This window comes from Crassostrea angulata, chromosome 7, assembly GCF_025612915.1.
Source record: "Crassostrea angulata isolate pt1a10 chromosome 7, ASM2561291v2, whole genome shotgun sequence".
Taxonomy (NCBI): Eukaryota; Metazoa; Mollusca; class Bivalvia; order Ostreida; family Ostreidae; genus Magallana; species Magallana angulata.
This window is the reverse complement of record NC_069117.1, coordinates 53,447,762-53,472,534: the sequence shown is the minus strand read 5'-3', so window position 1 is coordinate 53,472,534 and position 24,773 is coordinate 53,447,762. Positions and strand designations below refer to the sequence as shown.

The following is a 24,773-nucleotide window of genomic DNA, read 5'->3' as shown; positions in this document are numbered from 1 at the left end:
CACGATTTATTTATTTATTTATAGTTGTACAGCATCATTTAAAGGTACTCCACTCATATAGGTAGTCAATGCTGCCGTTGGAGACCAAGTCAAAATTATTATGGACCTTTATCGTGCTAGCACCTACATGTATTGTGACATACGCCAGCAGAGACCTGGAAGTTAATCTTTCTGGCTGGTATGCTCACTATATTACAGCCAACAGTTGGAGGCGCAAATTTGTACATAATCATATAATAACTCTTTATTTGTGTTGAGGTAAAAAGGTATATCTAACCTGGTTAACTCATAAAAATGGGGGTTTCCAAAACTCTAGACGTACTTTCTATTTCAACAAGGAGCGCCCAGATAATAAAAAAAATCCATTACATCTAAATGATGAATAGATAGCAATTCCAAAATAACATTTGGTATCTCTATGGGAAATGGAATAGTTTTAAGAGCACGAACTCTTTAAACCTTTTTTTCCTCCGCTGTAACCTAAGTATCCCTACTACTTAACTTATAAATCCCAGTGCCCACTCATCATGTTCTTTCTTTATCATATTCAATCAAAACAATGCACTCTCGTCTACTCGGTCTTTAATCTTGTCAGATATTTCAATATTAATATTTGTTATTACAGACTCGCTAAAATGTTGAACATAATTAAAATCTTAATATAAAAAGTGGTAGTAATCACGCAAATGTTTGATATTCTTGTCATTGAATTTGCACAAAAATCAATCACATGTTGTCAGCTATCTCCCTTTTATTTTGGACAACAAATTTTATTACATGTAATTTCCATTTCGTATAAATCATCTTGAAATCAACAGTATTGATGCCTATGCATTTAATACTTTTGATATTGCTTTTTATTTCAATTCATTTGTTTTAGTGCTTTGCTATACAACCGACGAATTCTAATATCCATCTTGAAGCCTGATGTCCAGACGACAGTGCTTGTTCGACGGACACTTGAGTGCATGTTGTACAATTAACACAGGACCTGTCATATCAATAAAAGACCTGCGATATCCCAAAATATAAAAACAATACTTAAATGATCTCAGGCTCCATAACAAAAACATTTATCTATAGATCTTTATTTCAGAAAAACGGGCTGTGCTTTTATTTTGCTACCTTATCCGTCAGCTTCTTGTCTGACATCATCATTGCGTCAGTCAGTCATATCTAAGGTTTGAAACTTGCATTCTCTGAAACAGTGCAGGCAATGGGAGCTACCAGTTTAGTCTGGCAAGCTTTTTGGAAATCTATTACTTGTGCAAGTATTGAAATTTATTTAACATCAATCCGTAAGATTGTATTAGTGTAATTCACTTTCTCTCTGAATTGTCTTTGGGGGGTGAGTTGTTGTTGTTTTTTTTGTTTTTTGGGGGGTTTTTTTGGTTTTTTTTTTTTACATTTCCAGTGTAACCATCAACTTATTACTTAATTGTTATTTACTTTATCACCTTATGTTGTATTATTGCAGTTGTATTTAGGTTCTTCGATCATCAGCAGAGTATTCATGTATTTATGCAATTTATGAAGTAATTGCAATTTTGGTTACGGTGAATTAACGGAATAAATAACGTATACACGTTGCGATCGAATTAGAAAAAAGGTTGTATTGGTGCAACGGTTGCTCGAGCCCCTTTACCTTTCGGTTGTAGGTTTCCGTGGAGCAACTAAGCCAAGCAGTTCATTGAATGACTTAGAGTGATATTAACACCCAAGACTAATCTTATGGTACGGATAAAAAAATTCGGATAATTTAGAGTTATCGAATATTGCTGTGGATCGAAGATCGTTGACCACCGTGTTTGTCAATTTTCAGTATTGTAATTTGAATCACAACCCTATTCGTGAGATCATGTTGATACACTTTACATATTTTAAATGTATTCTTGCATTATTACATTGCCAACTTTACGTAAACCCATGTTATTACAGTTTACCACATATTTCGTGAGAAAATGTTGCATTTTTGGAAGAAAAAGGAATCATTCTTTAAGTATTATAAGGTGATAGTTTTGGTCGGGGCGTGATCAAATCTAATAAAGCCTGAAGGGCTCATCACCTCATGTTATTCAAAGAATGATTTATATAATTTTCAGCAATTGTACGATAAACATTTTAATATAAATAATTGGACTGTATAGTACAAAATCGATACGTAGTGTTATCACAGGCAAAAAATGTTGCATTATTATGATATACTCCGTACATCCACTGTACCAGTAGACAATATTACCACCGTTTGCATAAACTTTTTTTTTATCGTAATTATATAGTCATATGTACATTGATTGAGACTCTCAATTTGAGAGTAAATAAAACACAACCTGGCAATTATCATTACCATAATTGTTAGCTTTATTCGTGTTTTTCATCAATGATACATTTGAGTGGATTTTTTGCATAGAGGTGCTCGCTGTGATACACAGACAATTCAACACTGCCAAAATCATGATTCGGTTTTGTCTTCAGCAGTATATGAACTTAATAGGATTTCGGAGAAATATTCAGTGGATGTAAATATAAGATTATATCCAGTAGAGATCACTGGTACATAAATGTAAATAATGCAAAAGAATATGACATTGCGTAATCTTAACCTAGATGGGTTAACCTCGGTGAGGATCTGCAGCCCTTAATATCCTGCGAGTGGAGTTAGATACTCGAAAATGCGAAAACATGTCACTCACTCTCACCGGAAAAATCGTCCGCGGGTGATTCAGAAGTAGAACTAAATCTCCGTGATCATCGACCAATAGGCCGAACAATTGACTCTTAAAACCCGTGATTTGAGACGACTGAAAGCGTTGTTATGTGATTGCAATGCTCAACAAGACACTTTAATTATGCTTATTGAAAAACACCAACGATTTATGCGTTCGGTAAAATTGAAAATTCAAATTGAATTGCAAATACAGTATAGAATGGAGACAAACTTGTTGTTATGTTCTCCTGACGTTAACAGGGGTCTTCAGTTTTCCATTGTTCGGTAATTAGTACTCTTCGATTAGTAGAATGCTAATCAAATATTAAAATAATCAGGATTGAAAATGGAACTAAAATTTCAAAACAGTTGCCATTTAAACATGCTTATAACACATTATGTTGACGTCAATATTACATCTTTATAACCTTTTTAAATTGGGATTTTCAAGGAAATGATTGGCATATTCCGGTGATTCCTGTGAATGCATGTTATAAGCACAAATGAAGCTTACTAGTATTTGATAGATGGCACTTTAACCACGGCGTACACTTCATTTGAGCTATTGCATTTGTTTCTCCATGATGCTGTCTTGAATTAATTACCATAGAGCGAAGTGATGCATGGCATGGACCAAGTTAATATCAATTACTGCTTCTCCTCTTTGTACAAAAAAACCACCAAAGTAAAATGGTTGCCATATTTTCGTGTCGAGCGATTGTTGCCGTAGATTTTAGCCTTTGGTCAAAAGCAAGTCGTTTTGAGTTTCAAACACGGAAAAACTATAAAGTAAAACGTCGCCGCTTTATTGTTATTTAGCATGCAGACATACGTCTCACTTGGTCTCTGGACAAAAGAACAGCATTCACAAGATATCCATAAAGGATTTTTTTTCTTCAGGAAAAGATCTAAACCTTGTAAATGGCCAAGGGGTAAGTTACACCCTCGAAACATATATATGATCCAAACAGTTATCCAGGGAAACATATATATGATCCAAACAGTTATCCAGGGAAACATATATATGATCCAAACAGTTATCCAGGGAAACATATATATGATCCAAACAGTTATCCAGGGAAAAATATATATGATCCAAACAGTTATCCAGGGAAAAGATTTTCAATACATCAAGTTTTTCGAACAAAAAGTAAAATGATAGGGTCAGGTAGGTTTTTTCATATTCATCAATAAACAAATAACAATCAACAAATATTTGTTGCGGAAGTAGGATACTTTAATCACAATATTGTTTTCAATGTCCGAAGATGACTCTTTCGATCATAATTTTTTAACCTGTTCAGCAATCATTATCCTATATTAAAATAAGTTCATCTTTAGGCGGGCTAATTGATAAAAAAAAAACACAGCGGGCACACAACGCTCTTTCAACGATGATACAACTTTGATACCGTATCATACGACTTCGATGCAAAAAACACGCATCATGGTTTCAACGTTGATTTTACAACATTACTACAACGTTGAAACAACACTTTTACTATTTTCGATCCAAAAAGTATAGATAATATAGTTACTGTTAACAAACTCGTCGTTAATATTGTGACGTTAAATGTGTGCTGAAGATGGCGGAATGACAACTTTGATACCATGTTCTACACCAGACTTTTTAGGGGCTCATATTCTGATCTTGTGAACGAATTTAATGGTTTTCTATGCATAGTATTGAACAAAGTCACATTTTCATTTGGTGAACTTGCAGATCAGCGACATCTTTTATAGCTCGGTATCAGAGTATCTATATAATAATATAGACCTATACACTATAGCCATGATAAGCGGTCAATTTAACAACATTGGGTGTACTAGTATGTCAATAAGATCAAGGCATAGATTGTCGTTTTGGTGCTATAGATCCATTATGAGGAGACAGTTTATTGAACTCATCTCTTTTTGAGTTAAGAGATAACGAATATACAGCGATCGTTTTCTGATCAGGACAAATTATGTGTTTGTAACATGTTTCATCATTATTATATTGTCAGTTAAAAGCAAAATTTTTTCATCGGATTTACCTTACTTGGATTTAAAACTATGCGTCGATATATTGTTATGTTAGATATGTGGTATGCCTGCTTATTACTATAAATGCATGACGTTACATACTTTATATTAATAATGTGGTTGGGTTTTCTCACTCTGGAGCACGAAAAAAAATGATTTGATATGAACATATTTTATTGCATTATCTATTACAATGGGATTGGGAATAAGTTATAAAAGCTTAACTCGCCCTCTCCCTATATGTTGAAGAACAAATACAGTGTTATTTCAAATAAATATGATTACGTCATCAAACGGGACCATTTAAACAAGATATCAAATTGGCTCCAATGTGTCAAAAACCAATTTGAATATGCATGTCAATTGCATTGACAATTGTTCAGTCTTTGGCAAATAGAAATCAACACCATTTGTCGACTGTGTACTGAGTTTAATAGATGTAAGTGTATATTTCACTGGAGGCCAGTATCAGTAGATGTAAGTGTATTTTTCACTGGAGGCCAGTATCAAATTCAACTTGTTTTGATGCGTGATTACTGATTAGAAAGTTAAAGTACATCATACAAACAAAAATTACATTGTTTGTTACAATATCACTAATAAAAGCTAATATGTTTTACGGTGCGACCGTTGGAGCGAGCAAAATGAAATAAAACGTACCTATTTTTTTCAGTAATTTTTTGTCATTCATAATATATGATTTTTTATTTATTTAGAATTTATCTCAGATACATCGTTGTTGAATAAAAAAGATTTTAGCATAATGTTCATTACAGTTTATTTCCTCTTTTTGCAGCAGACATTTTTCTTAAACTTGCATATGAAAAATTGACTTACCATAGAGTTGCCCCCCCCCCCCCCCCTACACTTTTTAAAAAATTAATCATTTTTTTTTTTTTATTTACGTATAAAAAAAAACTTGCTGATCATATAAGGAATAAGGAGCCCCCCCCCCCCCAGCTTGTAATAAATGGATACCATTGAGCAGCTAAAGAGCTAAAGGCATATTACGCACTTCCCATTCCTCACCCCGGGTTAGAATTTTCCTGATTTTGAGAGAAAAAAAATTTCTTTTGCTAATGAAGAATTTTTGGAAATTACCGGCCGTAAATATATAGAATAAAAAAAATGTGAGCATTCATCCAAATTAGAGTCAGTTACATACAACTGTTTCCTATCTCTGAAGAAATGTCCCCTGCTTAACGAAGACCAAGGCAAATTGAAATTAAGCAATTCCCAATTCGTAGTAAAAGGTAACTCTCTTTTGTTATGTGTTGTTGCATGTTATTTTGTTTTAGTTACGGCATACAGAAGGATATTGGCCATTCAACGTCTGGAAACGTCACAGAAAGACGTCACAGAAAGACGTTTTTAAAAATAAACACCAGCATTTGACGTCGGGTTAAAATAAGTATACAGGTCATTGTACATATGACAAACAGATACTTATATTTGATCCTTTTTAAAGAAGTACTTTCATTTTACTTTACAGTTTCGGACAACTGACATAAAAAAAACACACGTACATGTACATTGAAATTTGGTTCTGTTTGTTGTTTTTTTTTTAAAGGGGGTTGAAATGACTTTTTCTCAAACTGTTGATGAAATTTATCCCGGTCCTTTTTAATGTTTTAGCTATTCAGATTTGTACAGATCTTTCAAGACCCCTTGAACTTGAAATTCCATATTCCATCCCCAGAACACGTTTTCCTTATTCCAATAGGCAAATGCTAAAACAAATATGTATGTGGTCGTGTATTTCTTTTATAAACGTCTGTTAATGTCATTTGTTTTAAATATATAAATCTGAATACACAATATGCGAGTTGGTGTTTAAGTATCCTCTTTAGAGATCTTTATTATACATAACTGGCATTAGGGTTGTTATTAAATTTGTTCCCAATGCCTAAATTACATAATCTTTCTTTTCTTCTCTTTCTGTTTTATTCCGTCATTCAATTTGATTATGTAGTTTATAATTTGAAGCTCAGAATCTTGCTAGGCCACGTTTTATACATAATGGAAAAATGATTAAATATTGACAAATTTCATTTTGTAAATGAATTATAGATAAAACTTCTTAATAATATTTTACAAATCGCAACCAAAAGTTGAAATTGGACTGCATGGTTGATAATTTTTTTCCATTATCATAATCAGCTCAGTTTTTCAATGGGATTGATTGTTCATTTTTTAAGGCTGCCTTCAATTTCCTTAGCAAGTGTAATTCTAGGTCGTTAACAAAATTTTCGGTGATATATTATTCTTTAATATCCGAGACCTTTTCCTCAAAATCACGAGATAAATCATTTCCGAGGTGGCGATATTCGGTTTCTCTGCGTAATCCATGCAATTCGTTCTGAAATTGTTTTCGTTTTTTATTAATTGTTTTCACTTTTAATGAAAATCAATAATATTTTTTACGATATTTCTCTATAGTAAAAGAGAATATTTTCTTTTTACATCCGTTTCCAAAAATTCCCCCATGACATTCTTTAAAGTAGTTTGAATTACTCTAAAACAGCAAATTGTTCAGTCAATTTATTAATTTATTGATCCGCATTTGACTGGATGGATCGGTTATTTTCAAAATATCGGTAAAGGTGAGGCTTGTTTTTTTTCAAAAGTAAGTCCCAAGAGGGGAATTCTTTCCCAGCCACTCGCAGGGAACACAATATTCCGATTATACATGAAAGACCAGTTAAACACTGAATTTAATCATGGAATGGGGCAACACTATATAATGTGGTGTAAGTGTATATGTTCAAGTACATATCAGTATCCGCTCCAAGTAAATTTCAGTAGTTAACACTCACCGGTACCGGATGTGTTTTCCTTAATCGTCATCTCGGATCTCCTACGGATTGAATAGTGATACACGCAGCGCGGATAGTTAATCAAACACTCGGCAAGCTCTGTCCATGTAGAAAAGTCGTCAAGCCAGCCTCCAGACGGCTTTTTTACCGTTCTGATAATTTCCCAAGCAATGATAGCTATTACATTAATACAGTAGACCAAATCATTATTCGTCTTTCCTTGACTTTCTACTCATTGAATTATCGAGTGTGGAATGCTCAGTTCTGAATAATTGATAAAATACAGAGTGCGAAATTAATATGAAACCAACTATTCAGCTGAGCCATTGCATTTGGCAGCAATCGGGTTCTCACTTTATTAGCACAAGAAGGTGACAGTCCGAAGTTATAGTGGATACAGATCCGTTCACGCTGACAGTCGTACCCGGGCAGTATCTTCATACTCATCACAAATGGCTAACGCTGGAGTACGTATCAGTACAAATCTACTGGTATATGCCCCCCCTAGGGAATAGCTAGTACCCACGGGGAATACTTCATTTTAAACTAAGGAATAATTCCAAGGATTTCTGTTTTATGAATCATCGTAAAGTACATGTATCTACCAAAATATTACTATCTCAAAAGAAATCTCATTGTCTAAATAATTATAGAATTATTAATAATGAAAGCAAAAAAAAAAAAAAAATATGTGCATGTGTAAACGGTCTTTCTTACCTTCTTGACAATATTGCAGTTACTCTACGAGAGCATGCATTTTAAAAAAAATATGCCTTTTCACATTATATCCGATATTTAATATTTCTTTTTTTATTTTTGAAACGTTTTTCTAATAATAACTTTATTTGACGATATTTGATGAACAGTATATCAAATGTCTCGTCGCAACATATTGTTAACGCGCTTCAACTGTCAAACTTAATGTCCTTTGCAAATTTAATGTACAAATTTTGAATATTATTTATGTGATCATAAAGGACAATAAGACCCGTTTATGCTTCGTAATAAATCTACGTTGTTTGACACATGTGTTTTGTACCACCGAGAACAATATAAAATATGTCTTCCTGGTATTCTCAGAAAAAATAAAGTTTTAATTAAAACCTATACGGTACGAGTTTTCTTTGTTCTTTTTTTACTTTCAAGTTACGCTGTACAATCCTCTCGGATTCCTGGAATATTACATTCAAAGAGGCATACGATCACCTGCGTTTTCCGAGGCTCGCCTTACTTCTCTGAAATGACTTTTATCTACCTACAGGGCACAGCGTCTTTTAGAACTATTTCGTATCCAAAGCCCCGCAAGGCTTAAAAAAAAATCTTTAATAATCCATGGAATTTTTCTGAAAGATCAATTTGACCTGAATAATCTGAGAAGTTTTATCTCTCAGACAATAGACCACGCCCTATTGAGACCTTTAAATATCTATTTCAATACACTAAATGAATAATGTATTGTTACTAATTGCCAGATATTGCTGAATGTTTCTATTGAGATACTTTACATTGCCATTGTAGACAATGTTCGATTTATAATAGCTGTACTTTTCATAATGTAACACAAAACAAAGGGTGTGGGTAAAACTGTTTATGTTGAAATGGTGAATACGTCATGTCCATTACTTCTGAACGCCAATCACAATCATCATACACAAAAAGGAATGTCCACCGCCGAATCGGTTATTCCGAAAGATCGGTATGCATTGAATGTTTTATATATGTTAGAAAACGTCTTATATATTTTATTTTCCCATGTGTCTTCTCTTATTTTTTTGTAAAGAATCTTTTAGAAATGAAATAGCCACATGTTTATGTATGGGGTATACCGATGAAAACATACCAAAAGCAATATTTTTTCTACATCATTTTTAAGTTTCCTGGCGGTACTTGTATTTATGGTTTGCCGACTGTTAAAGCTACTGCTGCGTGCAAGCGTGAAATCACTTCCGTCCGCCACTACTCTGTAGAACGGAAGTAATGCCTGTCCAATACGGATATCGGTGGCATGAGAACAAGTGATACATAGTTTCCCAATACAAAGAATTTTATTGGGCGTCGGCATGGACAGATATCATTTACAGATACTATTTTGCGGTTTAAATTCCACAAAACCGGTTGACAGAGGCTGTACTCGAGAGAGTTCCATGCTGTTGTCTAAAATTATACTGTCAACCTAGCAGAAACTGTTATAGTATAGGCGTGGCGTTTGAACTCATAACAAGTCAAAAGTTACTATTATATATCATTTTTGGACCTATAATTTGTTTGCAAAATGTGTTTTTTCGGAATATTTATTGCCAATAAGCAAGGCTTGAACATTAATTTGTCTTCATGAGTGACAATCGAAAGTCGACTGTTAACAACAACTCGGGGCATATTACAGATATATAGGGCATTTTCCATTCCGCTTTGATGCCCTTGCGTCCAAACGAGAGTCACTTAAATATGTATTTATTAGTTAGAGGGCCTACATCAGAAGGAAATATCTATAAATTTATCACGAACCGAGAGCTGGAGTGTAGATACTATAAGTATATATATGCGTACATAACCTCGAGTGCATGGTTTCGACCTGCGCGGGGGTGTTAAGGAAGCATATGGGCAATTAAGCGTCTTATTTTGACTGTTATATTCAAAATCGTGAAATTAAATAATTATTTTGAATAAGATCAAAAACTTAGTATTATCCTTTAAAATAGATGTCAGTGCAATAAAATCGGGTAGTACATTACTGCCACATTGGTGCATTATCACGTGACAACTATAAATAGCTTACGTATATTCCTTAACATAAAATGAGATAGAACAACACTACCCCGCGGTTTCCAAAATAAAATAAGCATACCAAGTGTAAGCAAAACATCTCAGTTTAATCAAAACCGCTGCTAGAATCCTATGTTTGTCCTTATTAAAAAGTTATTTATCCGGTTCTAATTAAACCTTCCCAACTTTTATATAGTTTGCACGGAAAACGACAAATTGCATCAAAACAACACACAGCATGGGATTCTAGCAGCACATTTCAATTTAAGCATTGATTAAACTAACGATACGTATAAAATTTCAAGTTCAATATATACGGGGTAGTGTTGTTCTAGTCGGATTTTTACATCGTAAACAACGACAGAGGAAAGCCTGGCCGAGAAATAAAAGCAAATTTACATACCTTATAGCGAATGATTGATAAACCTAACATCTCCCCCAGTATCCTTATGTTCAATTCTCAATAAATCACACCACAGTACTTTATTAGAGGTCTTAGATCAGTTATATTTTGAATATGTTTACAATGCTTTCCGATCAAATTCACACGACATTCAACTTTTAGTCATGACGTCATCAATGTGTAAATCTACGTAACACAAACTAATTTCTGGAAAAAAAATTGTCTTCAGTATTTTTTATTTGTTTTTGATCTACGTTTTGTTTCTTAGATATTTTAATATGTACATAAGAACTAAGATTTGTGATTTCACAGAATTACATGCAACTCAGATTTCATATGCTTCCTTAACACCCCCGCGTGATGAACTCGCCGATAAATTCTATACAGAGTATTTGTAGACAATGGATATAATAGGATTCAAGTACATGACTTTTATTGTATTGTAGATTTTACTATGCTCTTTAGTTTTTGATTTACTGGTTGTTTATATCCACGTAATTACGTCCGCACAAACTCATTTATAAATGATTGATAACTTGAAAATCCAACTATACAGAAGTAATTTAATTAACTTATTTTAACAACTGCCAAACAACGTATTTTTGATGACTTTAAAAAATTCTACTAAAAGTGCATTCTATAGATATATTAAATTGGTCATTTTACTTTGCAGTCAAATATAAGAAATTTATATGTAAATAAAGATTATCATCTCACTGTCTTACCGTCAAAAGAGGTAGATAAAACAATATTCGATTAGAAAGACGTGTATGTCCTTTATGTGCGTCAGAGATAGAAGATGAGTATCATTTTATATTGAAATGTGTTTTTTATTGTAATATAAGAGAAAAATTCATAACTTTTGAAGTTTTACTATTTAAGAATCTCTGTCTTTTTAAAAATTGATTTAACTATACTGTCAACACAAAATGTAAAAGACTTGTGCAGTTTAAGTAAATATATTAAGATTTTTTTTTTCATCAGAAAATTTCATGTAAAATCTTGCCTTTTTCTAAGGGACTCGTTTATATGTATATTAACATGTGCATATCATATTATAATTTGTCTTGTTAAGTATGTATGTCTATGAGCTGTACAGCTGTTGACAAATAAACAATACAATATAATGAATATGCATTGAATATACTAGAATTGTATATTCCTTTTTTGTGTAAGACAAACAAATTTTAAAAATTGCATTTTACTCTTAAACAAAGGTAATCCGTTACTCTCCTTACGCTTGCGTTCGAGTTTTTAAAAGCTTTAGAGGGATCTCGGAGTAACTACTTGGATATCCTACGTATCCATGTTTTTTTGGGGGGTTGGGGGGTTGGTTTTGTTTTGTTTTTTGTTTTTTGTTTTTTTGTAATATGGTGAATTATATCATGATAATTACATTCATACATTATTTATATTTCATCATCTACATCATCACCATCATTATCATCATCCATTGTAACTTCATAAGACTCCATAGTTTTCGTAACAGTTATATTTGCAACGAGCACGGATTTTATGAAAAAAGAATAATTATGTATATGTAATGATATATAATGTATTTATGTTTTCTTAAGTAATTTTAAAAAAATGTCAATGATATCCTTAAAAGCAAAAATTATATCATGATTAACAAATAAAACAATGATGCTATATACTGTACCACACATAAAAATGACGATTATATCGTTACGTAACGTCGCAAGGTGAACAACGTCATAGGCAAAACAAATCCACATGTCCGTGCCAAATAAAGTTATTTATAAATATATTTGATCATCACGAAACTTCATAACTTTAACCTTCTAACAAATACAAATAAAAATCCATAAAAACTTTGGATTGTGGAAAAAATGCCATAAGGGCCCGTTTCCTATGGGCGCAATCATATAAGACTTTGGTCACGACATCAATTTAAATTGATTAAGAAGTTCAACTTTTCCATACATTTACCTATTTCTGCTTTTTCAATAAAAACAATGAAACGCTTTTATTCATTTAGAATTTATTACTGATTAACAAATTAACGTAAAATGAATTAAATACTTATGATAGAATATAAATCAATAGGCTAGCAATGTAGATCAAAGATTTTGCCATACAGCAGTCCGTTATTACACAGTGGTAACAGAATATCCTAAATAACAACTTTGACGTGTCAATCGCGTACGCTGAGAACACATTGAAATAGATAAAATAATTTAAATGCAGGTGATTTTTTTACCCATATCTTGATATTGATTATCCCATTAAAATGTTGAAACAAGAGCCATTTTACAACGATGGTCACTATCTAATATCTTTCCAATGTAAAACTGATTACCCCCGGGGTTTCTACGACTGATTGAGGAGTCACTTATACAAATCAAATGATCGCCGGTAACTTTTTTATAAAGGATGTGGGAGGATGTTATACATTCGTCTCTGTATATTAAGCAAAAATTATGAAAAGTCAACTTTTTGTCGGATAATCTGCAATGAGTGGTCTCTTGGTCATGTAGATACGGGGTCTAAGGGGTAAAAGTCTCAGTCTAGCCACGTGTGCAGTGTAAAAAACGAATCTCTCATAGCTTAAATTAGTTATGAAAAAGAAACCCAAAAACTATTTTATGTGAAAAGAGTCGTTGGTAAAGCGATGGACTTATTTAAATAAGATTGCCGTTGGCCATGTCAGTTTCCTTAATCTTGTACAGCAATGTATCAACAGACGTGCAGGCACGTACTCGTATTTAAAGAGCGCTAAATTTATATGTAAAAGACGTGCATTGTATGTTATAAGTATGGATGGAAATAATTCCTCATACATTTCCCGTTTTAATATAAAAATATGAATTAAATGATTTCTTTTTACGTTAGTCTAGTTCTGACACTAAATATTAAAAGTGGAGTACTTACCTAACCTTTTGACCTCTTCATGTTCCTAAAACCCAGTTGCCCTCAGTTTACTGTAGTATGAGCTTAGAACTTTAGACCATATACACGATGCTTATCTTTCTAGGAAAACTTAACGTAGAAAGATAACATTCTTTCTTCGTGACTGTACTCAAAATCTATTGAATCTATTGATTTGTTTCTTAAAAGTTTTTTGTGTCGTTAAAAGACCCCTCTATTCCCAGTAAAGCATGCTTACAAAAATTATGGATAAACTCTTCAACTATTAAACACAGGTGCTTGTGGACTGGACCGTGCACTACCACTAAAACTAACTTAAATTTTTGGACATGATTTCTTCAGCTAGCTATGAGTTATCCTTTTGTAACGAAAAAGTCCTAATATTTAGGATTTGAATTTGAATATTTTTTTTATATATTTTTACACAAATATCTTCTTTTAAAGAGACTTGGACACGGTTTTTGATCAAAATTTTCTTTTTCTTATTTTATGTTTAAAATGGTTTTCTGGCTCATTTTGAATGATTGGCCAAAATTTGAATGTTAGAGGTCATGTTTAAAGAGAAATACAGTGGTAAAATAGTCATTGTTATGTAAACAAAGCTCGAGTCTTATATTTATTTACAAATAATGTAAAGTAAGGAATTACCATTTCTTTGACCAAATACTAGTAACTCGTGGCAAACAGGGTAAACTGATTCAATGTGTTCATAGATAATATGATAAACAGAAAAAGCAACATTTGATTGAGACTTATACCAATAAAACACATATGTAAACCATAACAAAGCTCGAGCTTTGTTTACAAAACAAAGATTTTCAAACTCTGTGTCTTGCTTATAATAAATATCTTACTTAAATTTCAAATTTTGATAAAGCATTTAAAGTACCAATATGAACCATTCTAAACATTAAAAATTTATTGGAGTCTTAATGGTCACGACCATCTAACGCCCTAAAAATGTTTAGACACAACTAGTGCACGCCCCTAAACGCCCCCGTATTTCTCCGCGTTATATGTTTGGTTCGAACACAGGGGTCGGCAAAAAAAAGGATAACAAAAGGAAAAACAATTTGATCTCTACCTTATTAAAGTTGAATGTTTAAAAATTACTTAATAATAGTTGATGTAAAATCTAATGGAATCTTATTTATAAATAAATGAATAATTACCCCCCCCCCCCCCCCCAAAAAAAAAAAAACCAACAACAAAAGGCCCGAAGGTATTGACGGTCAATTAAGTGACTGAGCCTTACATAAAATAATAAAATCCGTTAATCTGCGATAGGTTGTCGTTAATCCGCGAGAGTTTGGCTTTTATTGTAGCAAAGATTTCGCGTTATATTGTGAAATTTTCATTAAAATATAATTTTTTTACATATGAAAATCTTAAACCAGGAAAATAGTGTGTCTCTGATACATATCACATTGAATTATTATACATTAATCTGATTCTTTTGATATGTCTTAATTAAATGATCCAACCCCACCCCATCTTCCCAAGTCAAGGGTTTCTGATTCGCATAGCTTCTCACAAACTGAGAAGCTATGCGGATCAGAAACCCGATGCCCCCACCCGCGATGTGTAAAAACCTTATGACATATTGATGATGAAAGTGGAACAACTCGTATTGACGTCATTCTATTTTTAGTATAAAAACAATCCGCGTTGATTTTCTTTTCAACAAAATATATACGTTCTGCTATGATAATCCTAAGACTCGCCATATCAATCAAATTATATTTTCTTTTGTACATCTGGAATTAAGATGAAATAGCTTATTCTGATGCTTGCTATTCGGTATATAACCATGGACTATATTTTCTTGTGGAGGGGAATTTTATGTTGTTGGTAATCAGAAGGTTCATGTGTCAACAAAGTAATGGCTATTTTCAGCTGGTGGAAAATTATCACGCAATTTCGTCCATAATCTAAGATTTCTTAGACAATATTTACAGTGTTAATTCTAACGTGACGATGGCAGGTATAGTCGTGATAAACATAAGTCTAGAAGGGGACAACGAGGTGTCGGAAATATATAAACTACATCGCCAGACCCGATGGGTTGATTTGGAGGCTATGGTAAGGGGAAATGAACTTGAGCTTCATTTACAGTTAAATCGTTAGATTGTGTAATTCTCGCGTATCTTATCAAATGGAACTCGATTTCAGATATGTGTTTTTGAAAACTATTCAACTGTCATAAACGGTCATGTGTGTTAAGTTGTGAAATAGGTTCGTGTTTTGAACAAAATAAGATGAAACAAAATGGAGGCCACTGTTCACGTCAAATATCTCAAGGAAGTTTATAACAAAATTCCATCAAATAATAAAATTCAACGAATCGTGATTTGATGTGATGTTAAAACTCAATCTATGACATACTATAAGGAATGCGATTACTTCAATTAGATTACGAAATATTTCTCCTTTGATATAGTTAATACTTGATTACGTAAAATATAAAAATAGCTGAATCAGTATGGAGTTGTAACTATGACCCCGGCATATTGCCATAATATTAATAATTCCATATTTTTATGTGTAAAATATCTGTAAATTCTCCTCTTCTGATATTATGCCACCTGCTACTAAAATTGACAAGGTATATACATGTTGGCAATAAGTTGGCCTTTATACAGGGGATCACAGTATGACCATTTGTGAAATGGCTAGGTTGTGTTATACCCTCAGTTGATGGTTTATGTGTAAAGTTCACAGATAGGAATGATTTTCAGTTAATCAATAATCCATGTACCGGTAGTATAGCATGTATAGTCCTTGTGTTTTTAATGTGTAACTTGGTGGTTAAGTCAACTAACATTAATAAATATACAGTTTATGCTGAATTACTTCCCTTTCGAATAGTTTCAAGGATAAAACTGTACCAGTCAGTTGTTTATTTGTAGTTGAAGGCTCAGTTTGACTGTGAGAATATGGAGGTGTACTATGTGGATTCCGAGGGAGATTATGTGAGTATTTTTTCTTAAATTTTCATAAAAATAAATGAAATCATTTTAACCTTAACCATTGTGAGTTTGGATTAAGCAAAAAATGTTTACCCTGGTGATCATGCTTTAATTTGTGTTGTTTCAGATTTCATTGAGCAGTCAAGAAGAATTAGTGGAGGCTTTCAAAGTAAGTCAAATTTACACGGATCATATTCCATATCAATGTCAGTTGAACTTACATAATACTGAAAAGCAATATCATTCTCTCACACACTTTTAAATACTAAATTAAAGACTTATTGTTCACTGATTGTACTTGTCTCAGGTAGCAGACCAATGCCACAACACCTTATACATGCGAGTCAGAAACTTTGGATCCTCTCCACCAAAACCTGATGAGGAGGAAGCCACTAAGACTGAAAATACAGAGCTGAAGCTGGCCACCATTATCCCAGAGACCCACAAGAAACTGGACAATGAAGAAGCAGAGAACCCTGTCCCTCAGGTCAATCCAGAACAGAGGGGTGCAAGTGGCCAAGAGAGAGCATATCCTAGGTACGAACCGACCATTTAGTGTGATTATCATATCTGTAAAAAGGAATACACTGCCACATGATTTAAAAGAACTAAAAAAAAATTAAATTCCATTTTTAATAATTACATAAATGGCTCATAGTAGGTTCAAGGAAATGAAGTTTTAATAAAATAAATTCTTTGACATTTTTATGTCATATTTTGTGAGCTGTGATCTTTTTGTTTTAACATAGACAGGAGAAGAGAGAGAAACCTGATGATTTGGACAGTCAGTCAGAAGCTCTGCCACTCTATGTAAGTCTCATATGCTATTGAGCTAAGAAATACAAACATTTTAGATAATTCATATTTCCAAAACTTGTCATTTAACAACATCATTTTTGACCACAGCCTGTAAAAAAATCAAAGAAGAGGCACCTGAGGGACCTGGACAGGAAGAAGAGTGGTTATCACCGACAGAGGGAGGATCTACAGGGCGAGGTCAAGTCGGAGGAGGCCATACCCTACCCAGCCTTCATCAAGTACATGAGGGAGGTCAGTATTAAAGTGACAAGGAATTCAGCTTCCTTAACACAGGATGTCTAAATCTTTTGATTTTCCTGTATAAACCAGAGTTTAATTAACAGTAGATGCATGTAGTTACAGTAAATTTAGTTTCATTTGTTTATGTGTTCTTTTATGTTTTACAGCTAAAAAAGGAGTTGCATTCAGAGATAGTAAAGGATGTGACCAGAAAGACGGTGAAGCATGTGTTAAGAGGACTGGATGGAGCTGTTCTACAGAGCTACAAGGGGGGAGAGGCAATAGATACACAGCCCAAAGGGGTCAGTGCTACCCCAGCTGAGGAGACAGAGAGGAATGCTGAGAGCAGCAGCCATCATCGTAAGTAATCAGGTGTCCTCTTGTAGAGTTGTATTTTTAACTTTTGAAAAGAAATTGCCAACCTATCTCAGATTTCTGAAATTCACAATTTTATTTTAAACTGTTGTAGCGATATACTATCACTGTGGAGTTTTGTGTGATAACTGTAACAAAGTGATTGTTGGAGCCAGATACAAGTGTTGGTAAGTAATTTCTATAGAAATCCAGTCCTCAGCATATACATTTACTTTGTAATTTTTAATGAGATAGAAATTAAGTATGACGTGTGGAATTTTGGCTTCAGTAACTGTGTGGACTACGACTTGTGTGAGGAGTGCGAGAACATCAATGGAATCCACGACCACACCCACGTCTTTATCAAACTCCGCAGACCAATCAAATTCAGACAGAGGGGCCCACTAATGAAGCAGATTCTGTATAAACCTTATCGACTGCCGACTTCCCCGGAAGAAAGCACGGACAGTCAAGATAAGGAAGATGGTGAGGAGACTGCAGCTGCTGCTCCAATGGTTCTGGATGAGGGAAAGAAGGGCAAAATACTGGCCAGGATTGAGAAGTATGATAGACTGTCATAATGTAGTGATAACATTAGATTGTGAAATCATTTTGTGCCACCCTTTCTAACTACTCCCATCTCTAACCTATCTCCTATCTAATACTCTGAATCTTCTCTTGTTTTTAATTCTTTGAGATGGTGACTGTTTATTTTGTTTGTAGATTGCAAGCAAAAGCTGCCGCAAAGCAAGAAAAAATTAAACAAAAGCAAGAGAAGGCAATAGAAAAGTTGAAAATGAAATTGTAAGCATCATAGGCAATGTAGCATAAAATGAAAACAGATAGTTGAAATGATTTTATAAACAATACTTTAACAGTAATTGCAAAAGTAGTCTATTGTAGAGTTAGATGATGTGTGTAGTAAAATGTATGAGACAAAAGGGTTTCACAATCAAACAATTTTGGTCTCTTTAATACTGGTACAGTAGAATCGTTTTACAGATGTTAGATGTGACATTTTCAGGGATGTTGTGAAGGATATGAAGGCTCATTTTATGGGAGATCTAACCATTCCTGATGGAACAAAAGTACAGCCAGGGACCAAGTTTGTCAAGACCTGGAAAATCAAGAACTCTGGGAACATCTCCTGGAGAGAAAGCACCAAGGTACATGTAATGAACACCCCTCATTAATTTAAAAAAGCATTTAAGTCAAAAGTGATAACCCATTTCCTTTTTGTAGTAATTATTGATTCTGCAAGTTGTTTGATATACATATATCTAAAGCACTGACTGTTTGGATGAACTTTCGAGGATATTTAGAAGTTGACTATGAAACTTAATCAGTAACAGAAGCAAGGAGCTCAGATAATTAATGTAAACACTGATTTAAATGGTAACATGTTGAATTTCAGCTTCACAACATCTCTGGAAACCTGCCTACATCTTTCAATGATGTCGATGTCCCCCTCTTGGCCCCAGGGGAAATTGCCGACATTTCCGTCACATTTTACGCTCCCGAGAAACCAGGTATGTAGTTCAGGAGTTAACCACTGTCCAACGATACCTGTACATATATAGCCTACAAAAAGCAATTTAAAAGGATTTAGATTTTTACCAGTAATTTATTTTTAAATTTTATTAGAAATGCTTTAATACAGAAGCTTTTACCCTGTGTTATGTATTGTAATCAGGAAAATATCAGAGCCACTGGAAGATGATGGATTCTGGTCATCAGTTTGGACACAGAGTCTGGTGCCTTGTCCATGTGGAACCTAAACTGGTTCTCGAACCAAGCAAGTCTGAGGATACACTCAAAATAGTGAATGAAGAATCAAAGGAAGACAAACAGGTAAAACCTAGAGACTAGGTACATTGTGTAAAAGTTGTTCACCAAATACATGGCTTTCCTTTATCTTTTCTCCCCATCATACATCTCTTTATATGATTTACAAATGAAAACTTTTTTTAATTGCAAATTTGAACAGGAAGTAGCAACTTTGACAGATCAACTGGAGGAAGATACTGAGGAAGTAAAGGAGACAAATGATACAGAGTTTGTGATTGAGAAAAGCCCAATTCAGTTTGAGAAGAAATCAGAGGAACCGACACCCGAGCGCATCAGCAATGAGACTGTCCAGAAACTGGAGCAAGAACTGAGCAGTGCCGCTGCTGCTATGGCCCAGTTACAGTTGGAGGGTCAGTCAAAGCCCACTGTGTCTGGAGAGACAGGCCAGGATCTCATGTCTTTTGAGATGCTGGACATGTCGCCCCGAGGATCCAACAAGATGTCCCAGACAGCCACTCCGAACAACACACCACTAGGTATATGATATAATCAGTTCAACATTTTTAAGTCATTTATGATTACCAGTAATTGTTATACATTTCATTAATGATATTGAGTGTGTACTTTAAAAAAAATGTAAAGTATAAAATAGTTATGAAAGATTGAATTTGATGGGTTTTGTGCTTTTACAGTTGTATCTCCTCCCAAGTCTCCTCTGCCAGAAGAGGGCAGTTTGTCCCGTACCAGTAGTGTGGAACTTTTGAACCCTGAACACTACGAAGAGAAAACTGAGGTCATTGATAATGAGTTTGTGGAAAATTACTTGAGCAGTTTGCCCATCCCTCCTCCAGGTTCGAACTCAGTGTTAATAAATCTCCAGAAAGAAATGTTGAAATTTTAATTTAAATAAATCAGCATATGAAAGAGAAACTATATCTGAGCAGTACTTGTACAGTGCATACATATGTAATAGTTATCATACATTTTACTTAATTTTGGCCCAAAATTGCTTGAACAGTTTATACATGTTGATAATTGATAAATTAATTCCTAATTTCCATTTGCTTGAAGTGTTCTGTATACAGCCATCAGTAGTCCAGGTTTTATTTTTACAGAGGTTCACTACTCTTCTGAGGAGTACGAGAGTCTGAGTGAAGATGATGATTTCCTGATCGTCCCAATGCCAGCCTGTTTCGACTTCAGCAAGCCCGTCATCAAACCCCAGGTGTCTGAGAGTTCTTCGGACAACGAAACAACGGACAACAATCATAACTTGCTGGATGACAACCACAACACCATTGTTACCAGTAAGTTGTCAGTCAGTGTCTATCGTACACTATGTGTGTGTATCAGTATACAGATTGGGCATGGTGAAAGGCATGTGTTAAACAGTCTGACTGTTAGTCACTAATATTGATGTTCGAATTCATAAACTTCTTTTTGATCATTTACATGAAGATTTTGGTTTACCTGGTATTTGGTTGCATTGGATGTTAAATATTATTATTTATTTCGTTTACATATCTTGATGATAACATATCTGGTGATTATCTTTATTCATTTAATTAAGAACTGTCATTGTGTGCAACACTTTAAAACATGTGATCACTTTGGAACACTTCAAATGTAATCCAATTTTTTTTCTTTGACAATAACAAATATTGCTAATTATCTATACCCACTACACTATAACATTTGGGCCCTGGATTTGATTATTCTGATTAGTATAGCTTGGTATGGATAAATAAATTGATAACAGCATGGATTGGTTTGCAGTGCTTTTGATATTTTGCATGCAGATCCTCCGCCTAGCGTGGACGACTTATTGACCACCACTAACTCCGTGTCCACACCCCCCTTGGATCCGCTCGTCTCCCCCCAGATTCCCCCTCCAGTTCCAGCTTTTTCCATGAAGTTTGAGATCCCAGTGAACTGTGGTCCTGTTACACCCGCCCACGGAGAACTGAGAGAGGAAACAGAGACCCAAAGAGATATTGGGGCATCAGGTCTATAGACTTCTGTATTATGTTCTGTTAAAATGTGGCACATTGTTAAATACATTGGAGTGTTATGACCTTTTTTTGTTAGTAAAAATAACAAAATGTTAATAGAAGCATTGGACTTTGGTACAAGCCTAAATATTGATATCTTAATAAATATCATAGATATATTCTAAATCCAAGCCTCTGATTCCCTTGATGGCAATTTTTCAGTTCTATTAAGTTTTAGATGATATAGTTTTAAATGCATCTTTAGCTCATACATATTGAATATTACTGTGTCTGAAATTTATATGCATCACAGTATGTTATACAAAATTTGCTTGTTGTTATCAGGTAATCTTGATGTTCCTTCAACAAACACTGAAACTGGTGAAGTCAGTGCCACAAATACTACAGTGATTGAACACACCAGTGCTACTAATGCACCATCAATGGACCAGTCCATGGAAACAGGGGAAGCAACTAATACCAGGCCTAACGAGGAGGCAGAACAATTACTGGAAACAACTGAAGTTAAAGAGGCCCTCCCACAGGGAGATGTCTGCACTGGTGGGGCTCACCATGGGGAGCATGACAATGGGGATAAAGCCGCTGGATATGAAGTGTAAGTTATAAATAGAAAGTGTTATTTATAATTGTTCTTGTAGTGTGAAGGATAAAAATGTACAAGTTCACTTATGAATAACATGCTGCAGTACTGTAGATTCCTTATTTTATAGGAATATTTAATTCCATGATTCATTGGTTTTGCATCAAATTGTGAAAATATAAAATCATGAATGCCAAATTTTTATCATAGTTTTATTTAGTTTACATCTGTCCGAAAATAAAAACAAGATTTTAATATAATCTGTGAGATGTGCTCCTCTTGATTTTCAGCAGATTTTTTAATTCCTCGTGTTTAATTGGGAATCTACAATAATTGTTTTATCCATGTTAATAGGCCAGTGGCTGGAGAGATGGTGAACCAGATGGTGTCTACTGCGGTTAAGGCGGCTGAGCGGGCGGCTTCCAATGCCTACACAACCTGTAAAGAAGTCTTCTACACCTGGCAGGCAAGGACCTACCAGGTACATGTTTTCAGAACTTGACAAATTGTCAAATGAGCATATTGCAGTGTTAAGTTACAAACAAAAAATGTATGAATTTGTTTTATACATGCATTGATAAAGTGAAGGAGTATGATACACTTTTTAGTATTTTCACTGCAATTTCAATGTATAAGATTGGATACCGCAAAAGATAACTGCTTGCCAAGGTTTAAAAGTAACATTTCTAAACTGGATTTAATTTTTTTTTTTCGTAGAATGCTACTCCCCAGGATAAGGATGAGTTCAAACCGCCGAGGTCAACCTGGAAACCTAAAGGTGACAAATGGAAACCAAAAGAGGAGAAGTGGGAGCCCAAGTCCATGGACTCTGGACCAATGAAGAAACTCATTGAGATGGGCTTCTGTAACCGCAAGAAGAACCAGGAGCTCCTCACCAAACACAACTCAGACCTGGATCGAGTTCTAGCCGAGCTTCTGAGAGAGGGGGAAAATGATTGGATGAACAACCGGCACTAAGCTGTCCCTGTTGTGTTGAATGAACAATTAAAGAAAGTTTCAGTGTCTGTAAATATAGCTTGAACAGCTGGTCTTGTTTTTTTTTCATTGTGTATATTGTTGCATTTTTGTTTCAATTGTAATATTATTATATGATAAATTGTGTTTATGAGCCTAGATTCAGAATATTTAGACTTACTTGGAATAATTTTTTGGCATATTATTGTCATTTAAAAAAGCAGAATGTTATTTTTAAAGAGCTCATTTCCTGATATTGTTATTTCCTTCAACTGTATGTGTATTTTCCCTCCACATTGTGAACACTCCCTGCCTCCTCAGTAATTTATCATCAATGTTTTCTTGTGATTTGCAAATAGGCCTATTAAAATAGGTAGGTTATCCCAATGATTGTTTATGATCATATTTGTCTCTAATTAGAGTGACAATTCTAGATGTCTACGTTTCCCCTCTCCATTTCATGTGCTAAGACTCACTCCCATCTGGTGGAAGACTTGTATCATAACATGTAAGTCAGGAGTGTGCCATTTCTGAGAGACTTTTTTTCTGTGATATGATGTAGTTTATTCACAATTAATATGCATGTTCTTTGTTATGTATTATGAATTTTCCTCTTTTTGACAAAATAGTCAATGATATTTTGTGTCTATATATACATGTACATAACAAGAGATGAAATTTTATGTTTTCGTTTCCCTTTAAAGATTAATTTTTTATTGTAAAGAAATTTTCATAACGAGGAATGGTTTTTTCAAACAACTCTGTTTAAGATATAAATTAGTGAAGATGTTGATACTTGGGTAAGCAAACTAATATGCAGGATTTTGATACATTGTATAGGCAAGGGTTTGGATGTACTTTGATCAGACAGTTGTCTGATGAATGTTTGAATTGCTTCTATTATAGAAATAGAGGAGATGGGGATGTTTCAAGGGTTGTTATCGTTAAAAGTTGAATTGGCTGCCAGTGAATCAATGCTCTTATTTGAATGACTATTGTCTGTGATTGCTTTTATTCTGTGCCCAGAAATAAATAAAATCACCATTTGTTGTTGTTCGGTATTTTATGTTGTTCACCTACATGTATTATAGATTTCAGACAGTTATAATAGCCACTTGCCTGGGCGATGAATGTACACAAAATTTTTAACTATAATTTCCGTTGGTTGTGAATAATGTCAAGGTTCAAGTGTAGGCAAGAATGTACAGGAAAGGACAGGGGCGTACAACGCGTTATATATCCCCACTTGGAGCAATAAAAAAGAACTTGTTCAAATGTTAGTAGGATATGTATTCTTGGCTTGTATGTACATTGTTTTTACTATAGATTTCACGATGCATGTTAATTGCGTGTTTTCATTCCACAAAAACAAGAGACATAGGTTGCCAATTTAGCCACATGACGTTTGGCGCCTAAATTTTGACCATTTTACTGTGCTAAATTGCCATTTTTTT

At 34.1% G+C, this 24,773-nt stretch overlaps 2 protein-coding genes across 4 annotated transcripts in view; one reads left to right on the top strand and one right to left on the bottom strand.

The window, feature by feature from the left end:
• The window catches only part of LOC128155871 (cardioacceleratory peptide receptor-like), a 31,823-nt gene extending 23,926 nt beyond the window's left edge, over nucleotides 1-7,897 (bottom strand). Inside the window, exon 1 of the mRNA XM_052817749.1 lies at nucleotides 7,549-7,897. The gene's annotated coding sequence lies outside the window, so the exon portion shown is untranslated. The remainder of the gene's footprint in view (nucleotides 1-7,548) is intronic.
• Nucleotides 7,898-15,450: 7,553 nt separating this feature from the next.
• Nucleotides 15,451-24,365, top strand: LOC128155167 (next to BRCA1 gene 1 protein-like). 3 transcript variants are annotated; one of them, XM_052816747.1, is made up of 20 exons: nucleotides 15,452-15,685; nucleotides 16,513-16,575; nucleotides 16,700-16,741; nucleotides 16,880-17,109; nucleotides 17,322-17,382; nucleotides 17,479-17,622; nucleotides 17,778-17,970; nucleotides 18,080-18,152; nucleotides 18,254-18,526; nucleotides 18,688-18,768; nucleotides 18,989-19,130; nucleotides 19,379-19,493; nucleotides 19,658-19,815; nucleotides 19,952-20,288; nucleotides 20,445-20,603; nucleotides 20,868-21,059; nucleotides 21,552-21,758; nucleotides 22,089-22,359; nucleotides 22,699-22,825; nucleotides 23,062-24,365. In XM_052816747.1, exons 1-20 carry the CDS (start codon nucleotides 15,581-15,583, stop codon nucleotides 23,320-23,322), a joined length of 3,234 nt encoding a protein of 1,077 aa, XP_052672707.1. In that variant the 5' UTR covers nucleotides 15,452-15,580; the 3' UTR covers nucleotides 23,323-24,365. The 3 variants fall into 3 exon arrangements, with proteins under 3 accessions (XP_052672709.1, XP_052672707.1, XP_052672708.1); XM_052816749.1 differs by lacking the exon at nucleotides 21,552-21,758 and having other exon boundaries at nucleotides 15,451-15,685; XM_052816748.1 differs by lacking the exon at nucleotides 18,688-18,768.
• Nucleotides 24,366-24,773: the final 408 nt, after the last annotated feature.

Bases quoted from the DNA above. Each gene is read 5' to 3' on its own strand.
- LOC128155167 (XM_052816747.1), top strand. From the start codon at position 15,581: ATGGCAGGTATAGTCGTGATAAACATAAGTCTAGAAGGGGACAACGAG. The intron at 19,816-19,951 runs GTAAAACCTAGA...AAATTTGAACAG, and splicing joins AATCAAAGGAAGACAAACAG to GAAGTAGCAACTTTGACAGA. The intron at 22,360-22,698 runs GTAAGTTATAAA...CCATGTTAATAG, and splicing joins AAAGCCGCTGGATATGAAGT to GCCAGTGGCTGGAGAGATGG.